Source organism: Herpailurus yagouaroundi, unplaced genomic scaffold (genome assembly GCF_014898765.1).
Source record: "Herpailurus yagouaroundi ecotype Mexico unplaced genomic scaffold, PumYag 160, whole genome shotgun sequence".
Lineage (NCBI taxonomy): Eukaryota > Metazoa > Chordata > Mammalia > Carnivora > Felidae > Herpailurus > Herpailurus yagouaroundi.
Genome location: NW_024412401.1, coordinates 48,079,656 through 48,102,212, shown reverse-complemented (window position 1 = coordinate 48,102,212; position 22,557 = coordinate 48,079,656). Strand labels below are relative to the sequence as shown.

General features: G+C 37.6%; 1 protein-coding gene across 7 annotated transcripts in view; it reads left to right on the top strand.

The window, feature by feature from the left end:
* The window catches only part of MAPKAP1 (MAPK associated protein 1), a 245,077-nt gene that overhangs the window by 30,972 nt on the left and 191,548 nt on the right, over positions 1-22,557 (top strand). For all 7 annotated transcript variants that reach the window (XM_040482325.1, XM_040482323.1, XM_040482329.1 and 4 more), the window contains 2 exons: positions 1,831-1,920; positions 13,799-13,947. In XM_040482325.1, coding sequence (XP_040338259.1) covers positions 1,831-1,920; positions 13,799-13,947 — 239 coding nt within the window. The remainder of the gene's footprint in view (positions 1-1,830; positions 1,921-13,798; positions 13,948-22,557) is intronic.

The following is a 22,557-nucleotide window of genomic DNA, read 5'->3' as shown; positions in this document are numbered from 1 at the left end:
ACCATTTGATCTTTGTGGTTTGAAAATGCTAAACTTTGGTACATAAATACTTAGTGATTATCTTTTAAAAGCTTATCACTGGCCATGTTCCAGCTTATGTGTTCTGGAAACCTTTCAAAGGGAATGTGATGAACCAAGACCTTTACTTAGATAAATTATTTAGAACATTTAATGTAGTTCTAATATGACAGGGTATTCTAGGAGGTGATTTTTTTATTTAGGTCATCAGAAAATATAATCTCCTACTAATCAGTAGCAGTGACCTGCTAACTCCCAGGAAACGTAATGGCAGGAAATGTGGTAGAACATTGAAAAGGTTTACATGTTTATTTTCATGGTCCAAATGTAAAATTCACGTAAAGGAGTACTGCAAGATACAATATACAGTGCAAAGCATGTTAAGGTTTTGGTTCAGAATTCACCATTCTGTGACATCTACAAAGAATAATTTGCTCTCATGATGAAAATAATTAATAGCATTTCCCAGTATCTCAAGGAATTTTTATCAAAATAGGATTTGAGTGAAGGTTTGAATATAATTTAGAACCATTGATTCTCAGTTCTCTAGTCGAAACTGACTTCCTTGCAAGTTATTGAGATGATATCTTGTATGACAGGTTGAATGGATTTCAGTAGGAGAATGCTGCTAAATTGAGAGCTTTATGATTATATTACTTTGGCTGTACCCTTCACATTTATTAATTGCAATTGAATGCATTTTCCTCCAGTGGAATTTGGTTAGATACAGTGACATTATCAGATGCTTTTGCCAGCACAGTTTACATTTCTGGCAAGGTTAGTATCAGTGGTAGTTTCCCTATCACAATGCCAAGGCAGGTGTGTATGGTTTCCTGCCTTGAAAGAGAAATTTACTTATTTTTTGTTAGCATTGTGCCAGGATAGGAAGTTGAAGATTAGCCAGATCTCAAGAAATGGCATCAATTATGACTTTCTTTTCCATTGTGGTTTCCATATGCAGCAGTTGTTAATATATGCTGGACAGTATTTCTTTAAGAGATCAATTCACTGATTTTTGAAGGTTGATCAGCCAGTGGTAATATGATCTCACAAATGTAGGATTTTTAGGTGATGCTTTTGTTACTGTTGTTGGAATTTCTTAAGATAGCACTTAGATGCTAATACTTACAATTGTGGGGTGTCCTAGTGACCAAAGGTTTTACTTTTTAATCCTTTCAGCATATCTTAAAATTTTGTATAAGAAAAATTATTCTTTTTAAGGTTTGACTAATGTTACAAAGATACAAATCATTTATTTTACTACCTATAAACTGTTTCAACCCACTGAAGAAAAGCTATGCTAATTTATATAGCTTTGACATTTTATAATTTTCATGATTTTTAGATAAAGGATTTTATATTTAAAACTTTAATAGTCTAGTCTGAGTTCATTTATCTTTAATTTTTGAAACGGGTAGAGTAATTCATAACAGTAATTTTATTCCTGTAATGTAATATTCACTTCAGTTCATTTGTGCATTAAAATTCCTTTAAGACCGTTATTAATGATTTATATAATGAAATGTCATATTAATCACAGAAGTTTTCACATTTTATTATTCTCTTCCATGTTAATACTATCTTTATGATCTCTATTAATGTTTTATATCCTCTAATTTCAATTATAAATCAAGAATATTTTCATGTTTTTGTTGGTATTTGCTTTTCAGGGGTGCCACCTTTAAAATTTTATGACTTTTTCTCTACATATGCAATATAAAACATCTTTATTCATATAAAGGTAGTTAATTATGTCTTTGTTTATAGTAAACTTTCATTGACAAACTTATAGTTATAATATTTCTTTTCAAGCTCAAAGATTAGAACGACTCCGAAAAGAGAGACAAAACCAGATCAAATGCAAAAATATTCAGTGGAAAGAAAGAAATTCTAAGCAATCAGGTAAATGGAAATAATTTTAATTGTTAATTTGAGATTTATATATGTAGTTTATATTATTATATGAGAGCTTTATTTTTAATTCATCTTTTTAAATCCTCTGAGCAGATACCTCTTGTTTTGAGCTTTGAATGCTTTCACTGGGGTGCCTTTGCCCTCTGAAGCTGTGTGTTCATTTAGGTCTTGTGTTTTTGGTCACTCTTCATTCTGGGTCACAGGAATAGATGTGTGCAAGGCACATTTTGTACAAACTCTCATGCCAGCACCTTGTTCTTAAAGCCAAGGAATACCTATGGTGTGGATGGGCCTCTGGGTTATAGATTTCCTCCTGGCAGTTCCAACCTTGACTTTCTCTTGCCTCATTAGTGACCCCAGTAATAATCTTTTTTGCATATATGCTGATTCTTTTCCTTTAGCTTAACAAGCATTATGTTGCGGGTATTATCAGCATTTGTAGTCTGTGTTCATATGGTATATGTATTAAAAAGCTGGCCATATTACATATTTTCAAATCTTCAATCTCATCAAGAACACCTAAAAAAAAAGCTATTGAAATATTTTCTAACGTTTATATCGTGTGTCCTAGACTTTCTTTTTTTCTTCTTTCAAAGTAATGTCTGCACTCTGTTTTCTCTCTTCCAGCACCTACTAACCACCACCCTGGCATGTAATAGATGTCCACTCAATTTTTGTTGACTGACTCCATTGCTACATAGTATTTATAAAACTAACAATATTAGTGATTATTGTATTAACATCAGCACCTACCTAGTGCTATTCTGAGTCCTTTACACGCATTACCTCCAATGTAATGATCTTAAAAGATATAGATACTGCTGTGGTTAACAGATGAGACAGAGACTCAGTGAGCTTTCACTTGCTAACGTTACAAGGCTAGAAAGCGGTAGTGCTGTGGAGCCGTATTTTGTAGATACCACTGTCTGAAGCTAAAGGCCAACCTCTTTCTGCTAAACCACACCGTATAAAGTGGTTATTGCTGTCTCCTGCTGTGGTTGTAAACCCAGGTGTGCTCAGTTGGCATGATTTTCTTAATAGTTGGCGTCTATGGGGCGCCTGGGTGGCGCAGTCGGTTAAGCGTCCGACTTCAGCCAGGTCACGATCTCGCGGTCCGTGAGTTCGAGCCCCGCGTCGGGCTCTGGGCTGATGGCTCAGAGCCTGGAGCCTGCTTCCGATTCTGTGACTCCCTCTCTCTCTGCCCCTCCCCCCTTCATGCTCTGTCTCTCTCTGTCCCAAAAATAAATAAACGTTGAAAAAAAAAAAAAAAATAGTTGCGTCTAAGTGACAGCTGTGTAAACCAGAAATCTCATTCACTTCTTTCTTATGTCTCCTTTCTGTGACTTCTATAGTTCTCATGGAATGTCTATTTAGTTTTGCTCTTAATACTTAAAAAAAAAAAAATCTCTCCAGGCTGGTCTTTTCTGTTGATCCAGTTAATACTTCTCTCTGTTGTATTTTTCAAACTGAAAACCTTTATATTGTTTATCTTGTTCACTTTTTTCAAATTTTTCATATATCTTGATGCTTTTTCTGTTAATTTCTTCTTAATGAGTATAGAGCCAGTTTATCTAAACTCATCTTTCCAGGTACCTCTGTTTTGCTTTCTTTGCTTCCTTATCTTAAAACAATTACAAATAAAAAAATAGGATGAATAGAGTACCTCAGATATAACAGCATTAATCCCCTTTGCAATGTGAGAAATAAATTCTTCAACTTAAATTTTGATACATCTACTAATCAGACACATCTGATAAATTTTGATACATTTCCCACTCATTCCTTAAAGTCCAATCCACTTTAACTTCTGTTCAGTGTTTCACAGAATGTGCTGGATTGGGGCGCCTAAGTGGCTCAGTTGTTAAGCATCTGACTTCAACTCAGGTCATGATCCCATGGTTCGTGGGTTTGAGCCCTGCGTCGGGCCCTGTGCTGACTGCATGAAGCCTGCTTGGGATTCTCTCTCCCTCCCTTACTCTCTGCCCGTCCCCCACTCGTGCTCATGCACGTGTTCTCTCTCTCTCAAATAAATATTAAAAAAAAAAAAAATGTGCTGGAGAAATAGTCTCCTTTTTGCTTTCATTTGGAGCCATACCATTCATTATTTGTGTATACTTCTCTCTCCCTCATTTTCCATCTCTCTTATTTCTGTCTCTCACAGATTTCAGTAATTGACCCTGTGATCTTATTGCTGAAAAAGTTCCTTCTTAATATACCTGGCCACTCTCTGAAATGTTGACCTTGCTTCTGGCCAGGCCAGTGAACTTTGTCAGTGCACAGAGGAATGAATGGTCTTGAATTCTCTGTTCATGTGGGTTCCACCATTACCACAGGTTGGCACTCTGGGTGTCCTGAAATGTGTTAGAAAAGTGGAGCCAGCAGTCCATTACACAGCTACCTGGCAAACTGAGCAGCTACTTTGTTTTCACACATTTCTCAAGCACATACTCTTTTTTTTTTTTTTTTTTTTGGCAAGGAATGCCACAGCCAGATCTTTTTAATCTTAATTGGGAATTTTGGTTAGGTAATCATTTATTCATTCCCTCATTCTTTATCTGCTGTTTACATTTTGTTAAAATCCTTTCGTCTGTTTTTCTTATCTTTGTTTTATTTTATTCCCTACTAGAAGAATCATTATTATGAATATGATGACCTCCCCTGGAATGTTTTTCTTCCACGGTTATTCTGTCTGAATCCAGTCCATCCTTTAATACAGCAGAAATGCAGCCTTTTCATTGAAGAGTTGGAAGAGATCTGAGAAGCCTTCTGGTCCACACCCTGAAGTTCTTTATGAACTTTGTATATATACTTTATGTGCCCTGAGACCACATGATAAATGGAATACCTTAGACTAAGATCCTTGTAGTATTTCTGTAGCCAGAACTGTATGGATAAATGTGAAGATGGTTATTGGAAGATGGCTTTGTCAGGAACAGTGTCAAATCAAGCCTCGGTATTTTAAATTTTATTGTTTAAAAAAAATTTTTTTTTAGTGTTTTATTTATTTTTGAGAGAGAGAGACAGAGCATGGATGGGGGTGGGGGGCAGAGAGAGGGGGAGACACGGAATTTGAAGCAGGCTCCAGGCCCTGAACTTCAGCACAGAGCCTGATGTGGGGCTTGAACTCACGAGTTGTGAGATCATGACCTGAGCCCAAGTCGACTGCTTAACTGACTGAGCCACCCAGGCGCCCCTTAATTTTATTGTTTTAAAATGGTGTTGGTATATTCTTTATAAAATGTATTATTACCCTTATTCACTGACTCATTTAACAAACATTTCTTTCATACCTTCTGTGTGCATCTTAACTCTATGCTAGGTGCTTGGAGGAATATGCGACTCCTGTCCTCAAGAAGTTTGAAGTCTAATGGGAAGACAAAGGCATTTACACATAAAGTCAAATAGTAACTCAAAAACAATGTAGTGTAAATCAGTTATTTATGAATATTCCTGAAGTTTTCTTTATGTAACTTCTAGTATGATTTCTTAAAACAACAGTTTGCAGATATAGTGGCTGAGTAAAAATCAGAAATACATCTAAAAGTGCATGTTATAATGGCTTCTGCATAAATTTCTAGCCATATATGTGGAATTCCTGATTCAGAAGATAGGGATTGGGGTCCGTCTATATTTTTCAGAAGCTCCCTGGGTGATTCTTATGAGTAACCATTACTGGGAATCGCTGGTATATAATATGCCAGCCACTAAGTTTGCTTCATCTTAACACAAATCCAGCAAATTAGCTATTACTATTTCTGTGTTATATGTGAGAAAACTGGACCCCGGAGGCTAAGTAACTTTTTCACATTACTTACTTACAAATAGTAAATGTCAAAGCCAGAATTCTCCTGGCCAGTCTGACCCCGAAGACTATAATCTTCTTGCTGCCTCCTATTCTCTCCAGTACGGTTGGCAGAAAGGAGCTGCTCTGGAGCTTTGGGTGTTGAGGATTCCCTGTTCCCTTGTTCCTTTCCTCCTCTGTGTCAGCGATGGCCAACGTTCGGGAAAGTTTTATTGAAAGAAAATGTTGTTATAGGAAATCTGAAGCAAAATATGAAAATGAAAATAAGCTACCAGTAGTCTCATATTTGGAGGAATTGCTGTTAACATTTTGATGTATTTATTCTAGATTCTGTTTATATAAGTATATATATTTTAAATATTCTAAACATAAATCTTATCTTTTTTGTATTTTTTTGTATATACAAGTAGTACATAAATGCACCGTTTTGTCTTCTTGTCTCCATGGTGTTCCTGCACTTTTACATTTATTAAGGTTATTTCCAGATGTTTTGCATTTTGTGTTGCCCTTGTAATTAACATCCTCTTCCCCGTAACTTTCTTACTGCTCTTGTGAAGAAATCTGTTGTTTTTATATATCCGTTTTGTAGCCAGCCACTCACTGAATCCTTAGAAGTTCTGATATGCATTACCATCTTCCTGAAGGCTATAGTATGTGCTTTCTCATAAGACTGATGGTAATTACATTTCTAGGCTATTGTTTTTTCAGTTCCCTGTTTGTTGGGGACTTCCAACTGTTTCTAGTGGTTAGAACTCTTCAGCTGCAAATGATAAAGAGAAGTGATGTTGAAAAGCAGCTTGCAGTAGAGCAACTCAGGAGGTACAACTGTGTCTTATGAGTGGCTTAGAACCAGGAGGAAAGGCTCTCATTACCAACCCCTGTCTCATTTCTACTTCTTTGTGCCCATTTGCTCCTTCCTCCCTCTCTTCTGCCTCCCTATCCCCACAGCTACTTTTTCTTCTTCTCTGCTCCACAGTTAATCATTTAACAAGTATTTCTTGAGCTCCTACAATATGCAGGGGCAGCTAGGCACTTGTAGACTTAGAAGACACAGCAGTGAACAAGACAAAGTCCCTGCCTCATGGATCTTGTGGGGGAAATAGACAGGAAGCAAACCTAGTATTGTCAGAATGGGATAAGTGGCATAGCGAAACATACAGCCTGGCAAGGAAGGTAAGGAATGCTAGGTAGGGGATTTTGCAATTTTATATAGGATGATCAGGGAAGGCCTCTTCGGAAGGTGATGCTTGAGCAGAGTTCTGAAGGAATGAGTTGGGAAGGTATTGGAAAATGGGTGTCCTAAGATGAGGGAGAGCGTGTGCAAAGGTTCTGCAACAGAAGTGTGCCTGATGTATTCAAAGAATAGCAAGGAAGGATGCTTACTGACTACAGTAGAGGGGAAAGGGGGAAGAGTGGGCTCAGAGAAGTAGTGAGAGAGCAGATCATGGAGGATCTTGTACAGAACTTAATTTTTACTTTGGGTACAGTGATGCAATCTGAGTAGACTAGAATGGTATAATGAACCCCTGTACACCCTTCACCCAGCTTCAACATATGGCCAGTCTTGCTTCTTTTATACATTTACCTCCCCTCCTCTCTCAGATTATTTTTATTTATTTTTTGAGAGAGAGAGAGCGCACGCAAGCGGGAGTGCAGGAGAGGGGGAGAGAGAATCTTAAGCAGGCTCCACGCCTACTTAGCACAGCATACATGTGGATCCCATGACCCTGTGATCATGATCTGAGCTGAAATCAAGAGTCAGACACTCAACCGACTCAGCCACCTAGGCGTCCCCAGATTATTTTCAAGCAATTTCCAACTATCATAATTTCATACCTAAATACTTGTGTATTTTTTTTTTAACGTTTTATTTATTTTTGAGACAGAGAGAGACAGAGCATGAATGGGGGAGGGGCAGAGAGAGAGGGAGACACAGAATCGGAAGCAGGCTCCAGGCTCTGAGCCATCAGCCCAGAGCCCGACGCAGGGCTCGAACTCCCGGACCTCGAGATCGTGACCTGAGCTGAAGTTGGCCGCTTAACCAACTGAGCCACCCAGGCGCCCCAATACTTGTGTATTTTTTAACACACAAGAAAATGTAGTTTTCTGGTATTGTAATACCACTACTCTCCAAAAAATTAGCAGGAATTCTTTAATATTAACAAACATTTCCCTCACTGTCTCAAATTTTTCTTTTCTTTTGCCAGTTTGTTCGTGTAGGTCTAGATATGAGGTCCATACATTTGGTTGATATGTTTGATTTCCTTTTTAATCTGTAGATTCTTCTTTACTTTTTTTCATTGTAATTTATTTAAGAAACTGGGTCATGTGTCCTGTAGAATTTCCTACATTCTAGATTTTGCTAATTGTATCTCTTTGGTCTCACTTAATAGGTTCCTCGGCTCTCTTTCCTATAAACAGGTAGTTAGATCTAGAAACTTGCTCAGATTGAAGTTTGATTTCTGTTAAGGGTATTTTGTACATGCTGATCTGTACTTCATATTGCATCATATCAGGTTATATAGAAGGTCTTCTTGTCTATTTTGTGATGTTCAGGTTGATGCTAGAGTTAGGTGTCATTCATCCATTATTAATTATTATTATTAGGTGTCATCCATCCCAACAGCTTTTTCTTCTAATGGTTTTAGTGGTCATTGGTGGGCATTACCTAGATTAATTATTTCATTAGTAGTTGCAAAATAGTGATTTCTAATTTTATTGGTCTTCATATAAAGAACATTTTTTCCTAATCTATTATTTCGTTATTGTCAGATATAATCCCTACCAGAAGACAGGATAAATGCTTGATTCTTAAATATTTCCTTCTCCATATCTGGAATTAGCCATTTGTTTAGAGTCTTGATTATTTTTTAGGGATAAATGGCATTGAGATACCAGAATTTGAACTCCAGAGGCGCTCACTGAATTTTATTTTTTTCCTTGTAGGCATTTCAGGGGATAGAGCTCAGAAAAAAATAAATTTTTTAAGAGGAAGTACATTGTGAGTTAATGTTGATAATTTCTGTATAAATTTAGGATTATAGAGTATTTACTTAACTTTTTTGATTTTATGTTTATGTATCTGTTTCTTTTTTTTTAATTAATTAATTAATTTATTTTTTTAATATGTGAAATTTATTGTCAAATTCGTTTCCATACAACACTATGTATCTGTTTCTTATGCTGAAAGTTCTGGTTCCAGAATAGAGATATCATCGTCATTACTAACACTATGATTACTAAAAACAGTTGAAGATAGATAAATAATTTTTTCTTTTTTGCCCTTTTGATATGTTCTATTAGGGAATGTACAAATTGCTGTGTGATAAAGTTACTTAAAATAACTCCTCTCTTTGTAGTTAAAATGCCAACTCAATATTACACTTGGGTTCATTTGCCTTTGCTTTTATTTTTAGAAATTGCACTTCTAATTTTTTTTAAAGAAATATATGAAATGTACATGGTTTCAAAGTTGAGTACATAAAACAAGGTAAAATCAGGGAAATTTAGCTTCAATTCTTGTCTCTTCTATTCATAGTCATTTTAAAAAAGGTTTTGGTTTTTCTGTTCACTTAAATCTATGTGTAAGCATATTTATATTCATATACCCCTCTTTTTAGGTTATAAATAGCATTTTGTACACACCATTTTATGCAATACTTTTTTCACTTAGCAGCACATCTTGGGAATTACTCTGGTGAATATATAGAGATAGGCTTCATTCCATTTTATAGCTTCATAATAAGCCATGATATGGAGGTGCCATAGTTTAGCCAATTGGTTTCCTTTTGAAGGAAGTTTGAGTGTTTTCAGGTTTTTGGTGTTGAAAATGACACTGCAGTGAGTAGCCTAATGCATTGTGTTGTGTTGTGTTTATTTTTCCCAGTGTATCTAAGAATCCTGGAAGTGGTATGGTTGGGTCATAGGGTAAATATGTGATCTCCCTTGATATTGCCACATTCCCTTCGGTAGGTGTTTTGCTAGTTTGCATTCCTCTAATAAGGTACAGAATGTTATTTCCTCACAGATGTAAGCTTTCAGATTTTTGCCAATTTGATAGATGTATATCTCAGCATATTATTATTATTAATGTGGTTGAGCATCTTTCCATTTGTTAAGAACCATTTGAATATCCTTTTCTGTGGGCATTTCATATTTCTTATCCATTTTTCTGTAGAATTGTTGGTCACTGTCTTCTCTACTTTTAGAATCTTTATATATTAAGAATATTAAGCTTTATTTTTTTCTAGTTTGTCATTTTTCTTTTTACTTTACTAATTTTTTACCATACAAAAATGTTTTAATTTTGTGTGGTCATATTGTTTTCTTCTTACTGTGACGTTTATAATTTACATCTTAAAAGACTCCTGTTGGTTGCTGTGTTGGGAAGAGACTGGCAGGAGTGGGCCTGGGGAAGGCAAGGGCAGAAACAAGATCAGTTTGAAGGTAGTGGTAATAATCCAGCGTTGGTAACTTTGGAGATGGTTCTGGATATATTCTGAAATTTCTGTTGATGGATAGGATGTTAGATATGAGAGAAAGAAAAGAGTGGAGATGTTTTTGGCCTAACATGATTGAGTTGCCATTAACTGAGAAGGAGAAGCCTGTGGGAGGGGCAGATTTGGGGCAAGATCAAGAGTTCCGTTATGGACATATAAAGTTTGAAACACCTATTGGATATCCAAGTGGAGGAGGTGCCATATAGGGAGCTGAATATGTGAGTCCGTAATTTCAGGGAATGTTTAGGTCTAGGAATAATCATTTGGGAGTTATCAGCATGTAGATGATATTTATTTAGGCTTTCTCTTTTTATTTATTTATTGAGGTATGCTTCTATATACTGAAATGTACAGATATTAAGTATACAGTTCAGTGACTTGTGACAAGCATATAGACCTGTGTAACTAGCATCCCAATCAAGTATAGAGTATTTGTGTACCCCAGAAAGTTCTCTCGTGCCTCTTTCTAGTTGGGGTACTCCCCATAGGCAGCTATTGTTCTGATTTGTATTACCACAATTTAGCTTCTCTTCTTGTTGATTACATTTAAAACAGAAGGCTGGCTGAGATCACCAAGGGTATGAATGTAGGTACAGAAAAGAAAAGATCCAAATAGTATGACTTGGGGAATGCCAAATATTTGAGGGGAATATGAGGAATTGGCAAGGAAACTAGGAAAGAGTAACCTGGAAGATAGGATGAGAACCAGATCAAATGGAGCCCTGGAAACCAAGTGAAAAAACTGGTTCAAAAAGGAGTGAGTGATGAACTGTTTCAAATGCTGTCACGAAGTCTTGAAAGATGAGGATTCCAAATGGACCAGTAGATTTAGCAATAAGGGGTCATTGGTGACCTCGCAAACTGCTTTTGAGGAGTGTGGGGAGCCCAAGTGCTTGATTGCAGTGGGTTTGAGGGAAAGCGAGGGGAGGAACCAGACAGCAAGAACACAGCATTTTGAGGAGCAGAAAAGTGGTATAGTAACTGGGAGTACAGGATCAAAGAAGGATTTTTTTTTTTAAATGAGCAGTATTTCAGTATCTTTGTGTGCTGATGCAGTCGACCCAGTCAGTAGGAGGAAAAACCAAAAATCAGAGAAAATTGCTTGAGTGATGCCCTTGAGTCAGCAAGAAGTTAGCCCCTGAGTGCGCAAAGGAGGAGCTGGCCTGAGGTATGGGCCTAGACAGTTCACCCACTGTAATAGGAGGGGAAGGTAGGCAGAAGTTCTCTTTTGGTTGTTTCTCTGTCTCCATGACGAAGGATGGATGGACAGAAGGATGGATGGGAGGGAGATGGAAAATGTCAGAAGTTGAGGAGAGAATTCTAAGTGTGAATTAGAATTAGTCTGAGAATGGAAGAGTTAATCTATCATCACTTCACACCCTTACTGATAATAGTTCTGTAACTTTGATAAGTTACTTATGTTTCCTAAACTCAGTTTGTTGATGGAGCTAGTTGTAACCCAGCTCTTAAGACTGTTGAGAGGACAAATTGAGAAAACACCGAGCATTGTTCCTGGCCCATAGTAGGTATTTAATAAAGGGTTATTCCTTTCCAAAGTGTAGCAATAAAATTATTAATAGATTACGTGCAGAATAATACTTGTAATATTTAAAATATCACTTTAATAGTCTAAAACTTTTTCAAATGCGCAGTTAATATCTGTTGATTATTTGAACGCATATTTTCAGATTCTGAAATTAAATATGTGCCACATCTTAAAAAAGAATTAGATCCTTTTCTTCTGGTTTGCCACTTAAATTTATAGGACCTTATTTGATAAATTTGTTCCACTGGTTTGTTGAAAAGATGGTCTTAGTAACATGTTTTAGAAGTTCTAAGTCACTATTTCAGAGTTCTGTTTGATCTAAGTTCAGTTTGGCTATGTTCAAGAATGGAATGGGGTTGAACCTATTCATTGCAGTTTTTTTGTTTTTTGTTTTTGGAGGGGGGAGAGAGAGAATCTTAAGCAAGCATGGAACCTGACATGGGACTAGATCTCATGACTGTGAGGTCATGACCTGAGCCAAAATCAAGAGTCAGATGCTTAGAGTGCCTGGATGACTCAGTCCGTTAAGCATCCAACTTTGGTTCAGGTCATGATCTTGTGGTTCATGAGTTTGAGACCCGCATCAAGCTGTCTCCTGTCAGCACAGAGCCCGCTTCAGATCCTGTCTCCCTCTCTTTCTTTCTCTCTCTCAAAAATAAATAAACATTTTTTTTAAATAAAAAAAAATATGAGTCAGACACTTAACCAATTGAGCCTCCCAGAGTGGCCCTCATTGCAGATTTTAAGATCTAAGATTGATTTATTTTTAAATTTAGGTATGGAAATTTTCTAATACTCACAGAAATGGAGAGTATAATAGATCTCCATGTACTTATGTATCTACCACCTTAAATGATATTCAGGATAATATGGACACTTAAATGATCTATGAGAATATATGGAATTAACTTGTCTTGATTCACTAATGAGTAAGAGCTAAAGATTCTGATGTAATAATAATTTAATCTGAATTCCTTCAATCATTATTTTATTCACTGATTCATGCAATAAAATTTATTGAGGGTCAACTTTGTTCATTAGTCTAATGGCTAAGAGCCTTGCCTGAGTGCAAGTCTTAGCTGTGCTATTTCTTAGCTGTGTTGGCCTAAGGCTAATCAAAGTATTCTAGGCTTCAGTTTCCACACTGACAAAATTAAGATAATGCCAGTATCCACTTCATAGGCTTGTTAGGAGGAGTAATTGAGGTGCATTGGCTTGCTCAATAAACGTTAGCTGCTATTATTATAAAAATTCTTTTTCCTGGGGCACCTGGGTGGCTCAGTTGGTTGGGCGTCGACTTCAGCTCAGGTCATGATCTCACAGTTGGTGGGTTCGAGCCCTGCATCGGGCTCTGTGCTGACAGCTCGGAGCCTGGAGCCTGGTTCAAATTCTGTGTCTTCTCCTCTCTCTGCCCCTCCCATGCTCATGTTCTGTCTTGCTCTGTCTCTCAATAATAAATAAACGTTAAAAAAAATTTTTTTTTTTAATTCTTTTTCCTTTTCCTCCTCCTCATCTTTGTCTTCTAGATTTTGTGCTAGGTGTCACTGGAGAATATGAGAGGATTAAGATGTAGACCTTCACCCTAAAGAACTGGAATTCCAAAATCCCACAGTATTAGAACCAGGAGAGATTTTCAAGCTTATCCAGTTCAGTGAGCCCAGAAAGCGTTAGTGAACTGTCTATCACATATCTCTTAGTGGCAAAGCCAGGCCAAAGCTCAGGTCCTTTAGCTGTGAATGCTCTTCTTACAGAATGGCTGCTCTGTCGGTTTGACTCTGCCCCACTCCTTAAACCCTAGTCCTTCTAAATTGACAGTCCTGACCTGATCGTATTTCAGGGATCTGCCTTTTCAGGGTGCAAGCATCGAAGTATATGTGAGGCTTTTTGCACACATCAGACCTGAATATGCCCCGGACACTCCCTCCTTAAGATTCCAAGGAAGACTTGCTAGGGAAGGTAGACAGGCTGTCTCTCTGTGTGTAATCACAAAGATGTTTTTATCTTCCTCTTGTATCACAGCCCAGGAGTTAAAGTCACTATTTGAAAAAAAGTCCCTCAAAGAGAAACCTCCAAGTTCTGGAAAGCAGTCAATATTATCTGTACGACTGGAGCAGTGCCCTCTACAGCTGAATAACCCCTTTAATGAGTATTCCAAATTTGATGGCAAGGTAAGTAAAAATAAAACTTTGTCCACTTAAATAAAACCTCAATTGAGTGGAATTGTTTTGTTGGTATTATTATTAAATTTCGGTTTTCAAAAATGACTCAAAGTAATTATAGAATGTCCCTCACATTTTCTAAGACTGAAGATGTGAAAAAGTCTGCATTTGGGCTTGATAGTGTTTCCACAGCAATATGTTTGATGAAGGATTAAAACAAAAGTAGTCTTGAGATATTTGTATGCGTGTTTTTTCCCCCGTTTTATCTTCCAAGAGTATACTTGAGGATTTGGGTTAGTTGGGTTGTGATTCGTCAAGGCCTGATTGTGCTGGGAACGCTTTGAAAGTGGTTCTGGGAGGCAGTTTGCATTGTTTTGGTCTGACTCTTCATTATAACTGCAGAAATTGTTGAGCTTTGAGCTTCATTTCAGAATTCTAGGCCATTGTTTGCATGTCTGTATTTCATTGTAGGGAATCTTGTTTGACACTCACTATGCAGGGTGAGTTTTTTCTGTTTATTCTAACAATTTGTAGTTGTAAAATTAAAGCATGTCTATTTTCCTTTTAGAAAAATGGCCACTGTTGTAGGCGGAGCATAGTTCCATGTGCAGCACCCCCCCCCTCCGCCCCCCACATTCCCTGCCATTCTGTGTTTCTGCGCTAAGCTGAGCTGGGCTTCTTTCAGGCGACAGTAGCAGTTGATTTTTGTATTTATTGCCATTATATTTGCTGTCTGGTAGTGGTGGGGGGTGCTGAGTATCGCTTGTTGGGGGTTGTGTACAATTTGTCTTATTTTAACACCATTGCAATTAATAAACATACAGCTCTTTGCTTATGTTTGTATTTTTCATATTCAATTTCTGGTTAGGTGCTGGTGTGGTCAGTTGTCATCTTTGAGCAAGATGTTTTCTCTTCAAAACACTTTCTCAGCCGGTTCAGCATGTTTCCATAGTTTTAAGTAAGCATATATGGCCATGGGCAAGTGAAGTTATTGATGTTGGTGGGAAAGGAGATAAAATGCGTAAGTTACATAAAGATACTAATATGCTCAGGAGTTGCCTCCAAAAAACCTCTGCAAGTACCTTGAGTAAATGAGAGATTGTATTGATGTAAAGCTTCTCTTTAGCCTGCCCCTGCCACCGCTCCTGTTTCTTCCTGTGGAATGTAGCAAAGAGGAGGATGGATCCCTCTAGGGGACAGGAATGTCAGCCTCTGGAAAACAGAGAATTGGACTGTAGGGGATTTTTTTTTTTAAACAACCATTGATTCATTTAGATATGTGAGAAGTTATTGTTGGATTTAGGTTATAGGGCTGGAATTTATTTGCTTCCATTGCCTGATCCCATCTCATTGTTTGAGGGCATAATTGTCGGAATAATTACTATGTAATAATGCTTTGATGCCAACAAAATAGCATAGATCTCTTAAAATATTATGTCCTAGAACTCTCATTATACATTAGATTTTATTATAAATTACTTAGCTTTGGATTTGACAGAAAGTTGTGAGGTGTTCTTGGTATATATCTAACTTTTAAAGTGCCAGGAGAAATTTTTTAAAAATTGTGAAGAAGCCATTTCCTCAGTCACAAAGGAATTACTTTTGCTAGATGTGTTTACATTTAAGACTCTGGGTGCTTTTGTCATATCAGATCTATTTGTAATCAGCAAAGGATGTGTACATGGGGCAGTCACCATTACACTTTGATTAAGAAAGATTTATATATCGATAAGTCTATCTTATGATGCTATGCTATTTTATTGTTATCCTACATATTACAATTGCTAAAATACAATTAAACCCTTGTTCTCATCTATTATTTAATATTGATGCATTTGGCAGATACGTAATGAAAGTGGCTAATATTTGAAGGATATTGTACTGTACATATTAAATTAGTCTTTCTTTATCTTTGTGAAATGCATCAATATGATATTCAATGACATCTCAATGATTAATAGAGAATTATACTTGAGTCAAGCCTTTTTGTAACCTAGAAATTAAAATGACTATTCAAATAACACCTCAAAATGATCAAATTAGCATTTTGTGATTGCATAATAATGGGATTGTAGTAGTTATAACAGCACCATGGCTGCCTCTAGAGTTAAGATCGTGTCAACCCCTTGATAATAAAGCCTTTTCTGTGAGAGTCGACTTTAATAATTTCCAGATTGATTCTTCCCATAAATCATTTGACGTTCAGCACTAAATTTTTGTTACTGTTGTAACTTAAAATTATTTTATTTTTATTCAGCTCATATTTAACAAGTGAAATGAGTGTCCTGTTTTAATGATTCACCATCTTGTCATTGAACTCCATGCTTTTTGCCTCAAATATAAGGATTTTTCATGTACTTTGGTAGTCCCTTATTTTTTTCCCCCACAAAGGTTTGTTAAAGCCACTAAAATATGTACAGTTTTTTCACGTACAAATATTCACAATGCTTTTCTTGGGAATAACGCTTGCCTTATTTACATAATTAACTGAGTTGCTTAGGTCTCTTGGGCAAATGGTACATAATTGGGGAGAGAAGGGGACAGGGAAGAGTTTGGGGTCTAATTAAATATGCTAAAAAACTACTTAATTATATATTTCCTCAAGAGACTAACTGCTGTGAAATCCTCCTTAAGATTAAACTAGCGTCAGATTTGAAAAAGATTTTGTTTTTGGTATGACTTTACAATTACATTGCGGTTAAGCTGGCATGTCTAGTGTCTTTAACGGTTTGTGCGAACTGGATTGTTGTTGGTTTTAGTGATTCTGAGGGTAAGCATCTCTTAGCTTTTGTGCTAAATTGATGTGAATACTTTCAAATAATTTTTGGTTCTTGTAGCAGTTTAATAATTTCATTTCTAAAAATTGTGGTTGATTAATAATTTCTCGGAGACATACAGTTGAGAGGGAAAGGCTGTGCTTAGGCATGTGCTTTGTTGTAATTTTGACAATTTTTTGGATCAGGTTAATTATGTTTATATTATCTCTTTGGTAAATTGCTATCTGTGGCCTGTTTTAGATTCACTGATTATTGATCAATTTGATCATTATGATCAATTATTGATCAATTATGATCTGTTTACTGATCGTTTGTAAAAAGCCCAAGATAGATTGTAAGTGGTTTGAGGGAATGCTTAGTCAGACCAGGCAAAACCAGGCTCAGCCATCTGCCTGAATTTTGGGGGCTTGTTGAAAACAAGACTTCAGGTAGCCTAATTAACAACACAGAATCTCTGTTCTGGAGATTGAGACAGTCAGAAAATTTGTTGTCCCAGTGCTGATTTCACTGTATGTGGGATATGTTGGGTGTGGCAAGGAGTTGTTTTGAGGTGATGAAGGAGTGAGCTCTACTGATAACACAGTAAGCACTCAGCACTGATTTAAGTATCCCTAAATATGTGGATTTCTGCCCTGTGTTTCTGTCTGTTTCAAATGAGGCCGTGTTTTTGCAGGTATCTAACCCTTTCCGTTCCATGCCATGTCGCTTACTTGAGAAACTTTTGCTAGTATGTCATCACTATTTTGATTAAACTGAGTTTGCAAATATTATCATCATTAGACCGTTAGAATTTAAGGTACTCATTTCCTGTCATTATAGTTACTATTAAGAAATGGTGCCGATTATTAGTTGTGACCTCTTGCTCAGGTTTTCCATCTCTCCAAACCTCAGTTTCTTTACTGATAAAAGAAATGAGAGTTCCTTCCTCACAAGGCTGATGTGACCATCACATAAGATAATACTAGGATAGAGCACCGAGCACAAGAGAAGCAGTATAATTTACTTAGTAAGTAGACCTATTTTGTAGTAAGACCTAAGTTGAATCCCGACTCCACCACTTATGATGCGACCTCAGGCTAGTTTCTTAACCTCATGAAGCTCCAGTCCTCCTCTGTGGGTTGAGATGATGATAATGTGTCTTCCTTATGAGGATCAATTGAGATAAGGTCTGTTTACCAAGACATGTAGCACATAACAGAAGGACTCAACAAATACCCCACTTTTGCTCCTTTCTCTGTGTAAAGGATGAGGGCCAGTGATGCTGTCTTTTCTGTGTACTTCATTAGATTATTGACAGGATTCAGAGGAAATGTGTTCTTAAAACCAGGAGTTTAGAAATAGCATCGTTAAACAAGATGTGCAGCAGACTGGGTGAAGGTGGGCTGTGTGAAGTCCAGGGAGTCCAGTGAAGTTTTGAGGTTTTGGCCTTTAACTTTAAATAGAAAGATTAAGACAAGTAATTACTTCCTTTTTTTGTGGGGGAGAGTAGCAAAGCATGATAGGAGGTAGTTCTAGATTAGTAATTGCTTGGCAGTTTACTAAAATGTTAAATGTTTATTTGCCTTAGCTAAATTCTAACTATAAGGAGAACGTTTGCCTTAACAAGTGCTTGAAAAAGCAGAACCAGTTCTTGTTCATTTAGACAACTGTGACTTTGATTGTGTTAACTTATTAGAAAGTAACCATTTCTCTGTTAGAAACTGTTTTAACTGAAGCTGCAGAGAGCATGGGGGAAGGGATAATTCATGAGTGCTAATTGCTTGGCTGTTAATTTTCATAAGTGTTGATAGAAGCAGTTCCTTAAATTAAACTTTGTTTAAAATGTATCAGGGGAAATATTCCACAATGTCGAGCCTGAAGTGAAAATTAATATGAATGCTGTGGCAATTAACACATACTGGTTAATAGCTTTTAGCAGCATTTTGGGATGATAGTCCTTAAATACATTTTTGCATGCTGCTCTTGTTTCAGCATTGTTCCAGTCTATGTCTGGATAATTATGAACAAATGTTTTCTACAATCATTGGCATTAAATAGCTCTCTTCAAAGAAAGTCACTTAAAACTTTGCAGAAAAGCATGAAGTCGCTGAGAAATGTGGCAAACTCAGAAAAGGTCAGCGAATTGAAATTATGTTTAAAAAATTGCCTTTAGAGGAACTTCTGAACTTGGAATATTTGCTATTATAATGGAAATGGTCCCCTCTAATATGTGGAGTTACTTTATTAGTTCAGGCTCTCTTTCCAAAAAATTATAATCTGGACTTTATTGCCAGTTATGTTTCTAGGCAGCAGTTTTTGTTTATTGCTGCCTGAGCTGAGGTGTGGCCTTGAGCCTAAGAGCCTTCTGGCTTTTGAGTTTCTTTCTTTCTTTTCCACCCCTCAAGTTGACCAGCCCCCACCCTTTCAGTGAAAGTGCTCCTGGGGTTCACTTGTTTGCACCCATTGAGAGACAAATTTAAGATGGCAGGGTGTTTTGAGTTAGGGGCTACTTAGCTCTTCCATTGATTGGCTTCATCTTACATACCTTTTTAATAAAGGAGACTAAGTCCCAACATCATTTTCGTGGTTATTCTTTTGGCCTCTTATCTCTGTGACTGCATTCTGTTAGTCTCCTTTTTCATAGACCAGTTTTTATTAGTCTGTTCTATTTCTAAAGGAAGATAGTAGCTGTTCACTACCTCTTTATACTACCTCTTTCTACTAATAGAAGGACCAAATTCATTAATTTAAAAACATCTCTTAGTAAGATTATTTTCCTTTACCATTGTATTAATGCACTTCTCTTCCTTTTGCTTGACATTATACAGGAAATCCCAAGGAGAGATGTTGGGATATCTGTCTGGGTGGCATTCAAAACGAATTAAATAGGAATCTTACAATGAAAGACTGTGTTTTCAGCATTCCACTGTGAAGTTAAATTTTGGAGACTGAATTCTTAAAACTAGTTGATTTCATTCTGAGCTTTCTGTCTCGGCCCTGTTTCTTCCAGTCTGTAGTGGCTTCCTCTGGTTGTGGAACAATCTTCCAGAAATTCCTGTTAGAGGTAGGATTGACCATTGGCTTTAGAGGGTTTTCAAAGGAAAGTAGAATTTTGCAGGCCTGGATTAGAAATCCGACTTTGCCATTTACTTGCTGTGTGATATTAGGCAAGTCATTTTTGCCTCTTTGAGCCTGTTTTCATATGTATAAATGAAGTTAATGATGTCTTTAAATGTTGTCACAAGGATTTAATGAAAATGGGAAATGCATAAATAGCAAAGTGCCTGGTACACGGACAGTGCTGAGAGACTTACTAGTTTCCTTTATTTTCCCACATTGCCATTCATTTGCTCCGTGTTTAGTGAGGTCCTACTATGTACCAGACACTGTGAAGTAAAATCTGGATACATGGTGAGCAAAAATGCACCTGGTTTCTGACCTTGGAACTTACTCTCTTGGCAGGAAGATAGATGTTATGTAAATAATCACCCGACTGAATGCAAAATTGCCATCATCGTATACCCACAGCTAATAATTACTAAGTTCCAAGAAAGGTAGTTGGGGCCTTCAGAGCATTATCATAAGGGCATCTGACCTAGTCTAAGGGCTCAGGGATGGCATCCCTGTGAAGGTGACTTTTGATCTGAGAGTTGAAGGATGAGTAAGAGCTAACTTGGTGAAGGGGGAGTAGAAAGGACAAATAGAGGATCTGAGGCAAGGGGGTAGCTTCGCAGTTTTGAGGAACTGAAAGAAGGCTGTGTGACTGGGGACTCAGGGTGAGGCAGAGTATGGTACAAGGTAAAGCTGCAGGGGCCAGACCATGTATGGCTGGTGGACGTGTCCTCTTTAACCTAAGAATATTGGAAAGCCTTTGACAAATTTAAATGAGGAGATAAGGTAATCAGATTTATGTTTTGAAAAGATCACTGGGCTGTGCTGAAGGGAGTACAACCTGAGAAGGGGTTTTGAGGCCAGAGAGACAATCAAGAAACTTTTTGCAGTGGTCCAGTTAGGAGAGATGGTAACTTGGGTTTACTTATTGGTGATGTAGAAGGAGTGTTTGAATTCCAGAGATGTTAGTAAGTAAAAGTGCTAAGACTTGATGGTGGATTACATGTCAGGGAATAGGGGAGAAAAGGGTTTCAAGGGCGATACTTTGATCCAATGGAACTGAATGGAAGATGATTCCATCCCTGAATTAGGATGCACCGAAAGAGGGCTGAGGAGGAAGCAGATGTTGCCTTTGTGAGCTGGTTTGGGCCTGGTGACTGCAGATCACAGCTTATTACCACATCCTTGAAGTTACTACACGTTCTTTTTGTGGGGGAGGGGTGTGCAGCATACCCTGCTTGTTTGGTTTGTATTTGGGTCATCTGAGGCAGGGGTCTCTGAGATGAGAGTGGGCTGGGAGCCAGAAGCCTTCTCTTTGTTCCCACTTCACAGCCAGCTTTGGAACTCTGGCTGAAGAATTGCCCTGGAGATTGGTCACCTCTTCTCTGAGATGGGCCGTGTACTCTCAGATGCCCAACCCAGCTCACCAGGCTGTTAAGAGGAGAAAATAAATGAGAGAGTAATTTTAGATGAGGCAGATGTCAGGTGTCATTTAAGAAAGTATATTGATTGTAATTCTTGGAGGGTAGAGGGCTGAAAGTAAAACACAGACATATTTATGTTGTAACAAGATTACTGGTGTAGCACTATCTTCTTCCTAGCTAAAGAAATACCAGATTAGCAGACGAAATCTGGTTGGACTGTATATCAAGCACTGAGGGTCCCAAGGAAGAAAGCCTAGGAGATAATCCTTGTTGGTTGTGGTGAGGCTAGGCATGGTGGGGTTTTACACTGAGCCTCCACATCTAGGGCACCCTACTCTGTAATTTGCAGTAGAGTGATTTCCTTGTCCCTCAAAGTACTAGGCCCTGATGTTACTGTCTTGAAGAGAACTAGGTAAGAGAAATCAAATGACAGCTTAGGGTCACTCAGCTGGGCACAGAATCTAAGTGTTCTTATTCTCAGAGATTTTTATTTTCATTCTTGCTGGCATTCATATCACAAAATGGAAACTTGATTTCCGGGACTAGAAAACAACATGGTAGAAAGAACACAGGTGTGGAATCAGAAAATGTCAGTTTTTCAGTTTGTGAGTTCGAGCTTCACATAGGGTTCTGTGCTGACAGCTCAGAGCCTGGAGCCTGCTTCAGATTCTGTGACTCCCTCTCTCTGCTCCTCCCCATCACGTGCTCTGTCGCTCTCTGACTCTCAAAAATAAATAAACGTTAAAAAAGAAATAAAAAAAGAAAAAGAAAATGTGAGCTTTAGCTTTGGTAGTGCCATGGGGTCTGGGACAAGTCACCTCCCATCTCTGAGCCTCAGTTTCTACCTATTTATTTATTTATTTATTTATTTAAATTTTTTTAAGTTTATTTATTTTGAGAGAGAGGGCAGAGAGCGAGGGAGAGAGGGTATTCCAAGCAGGTTCTGCGCTGTCGGCGCGGGGCCTGACGTGAGGCTCGGTGTCACAAACTGAGATCCGGACCTGAGCTGAAATCAAGAGTCAGACACTCAACTGAGCCACCCAGGTGCCCCAAGCTTCTGCTTATTTAGAATGAGGAACTTAACTTGGATGATCTTTTGGATTCCTCTTGGTTTTAAGGTTCCATTGTTTTGCGATTGGGGAGGTGATTGACATCAGTGACATGTAGGTTACAGATGGGAAAACATGAACTCTTGAAATTTTGATCTTCCACACGTATGTTGGTACTTTCCTCTTTTAATTGATCATAACAAAGCTGTGATGCCAGGAGTGTTATCTCCGTTTTACCAGTGAGGACCCTGAAGCTCAGAAAGAGAAAGTGATTTGCTC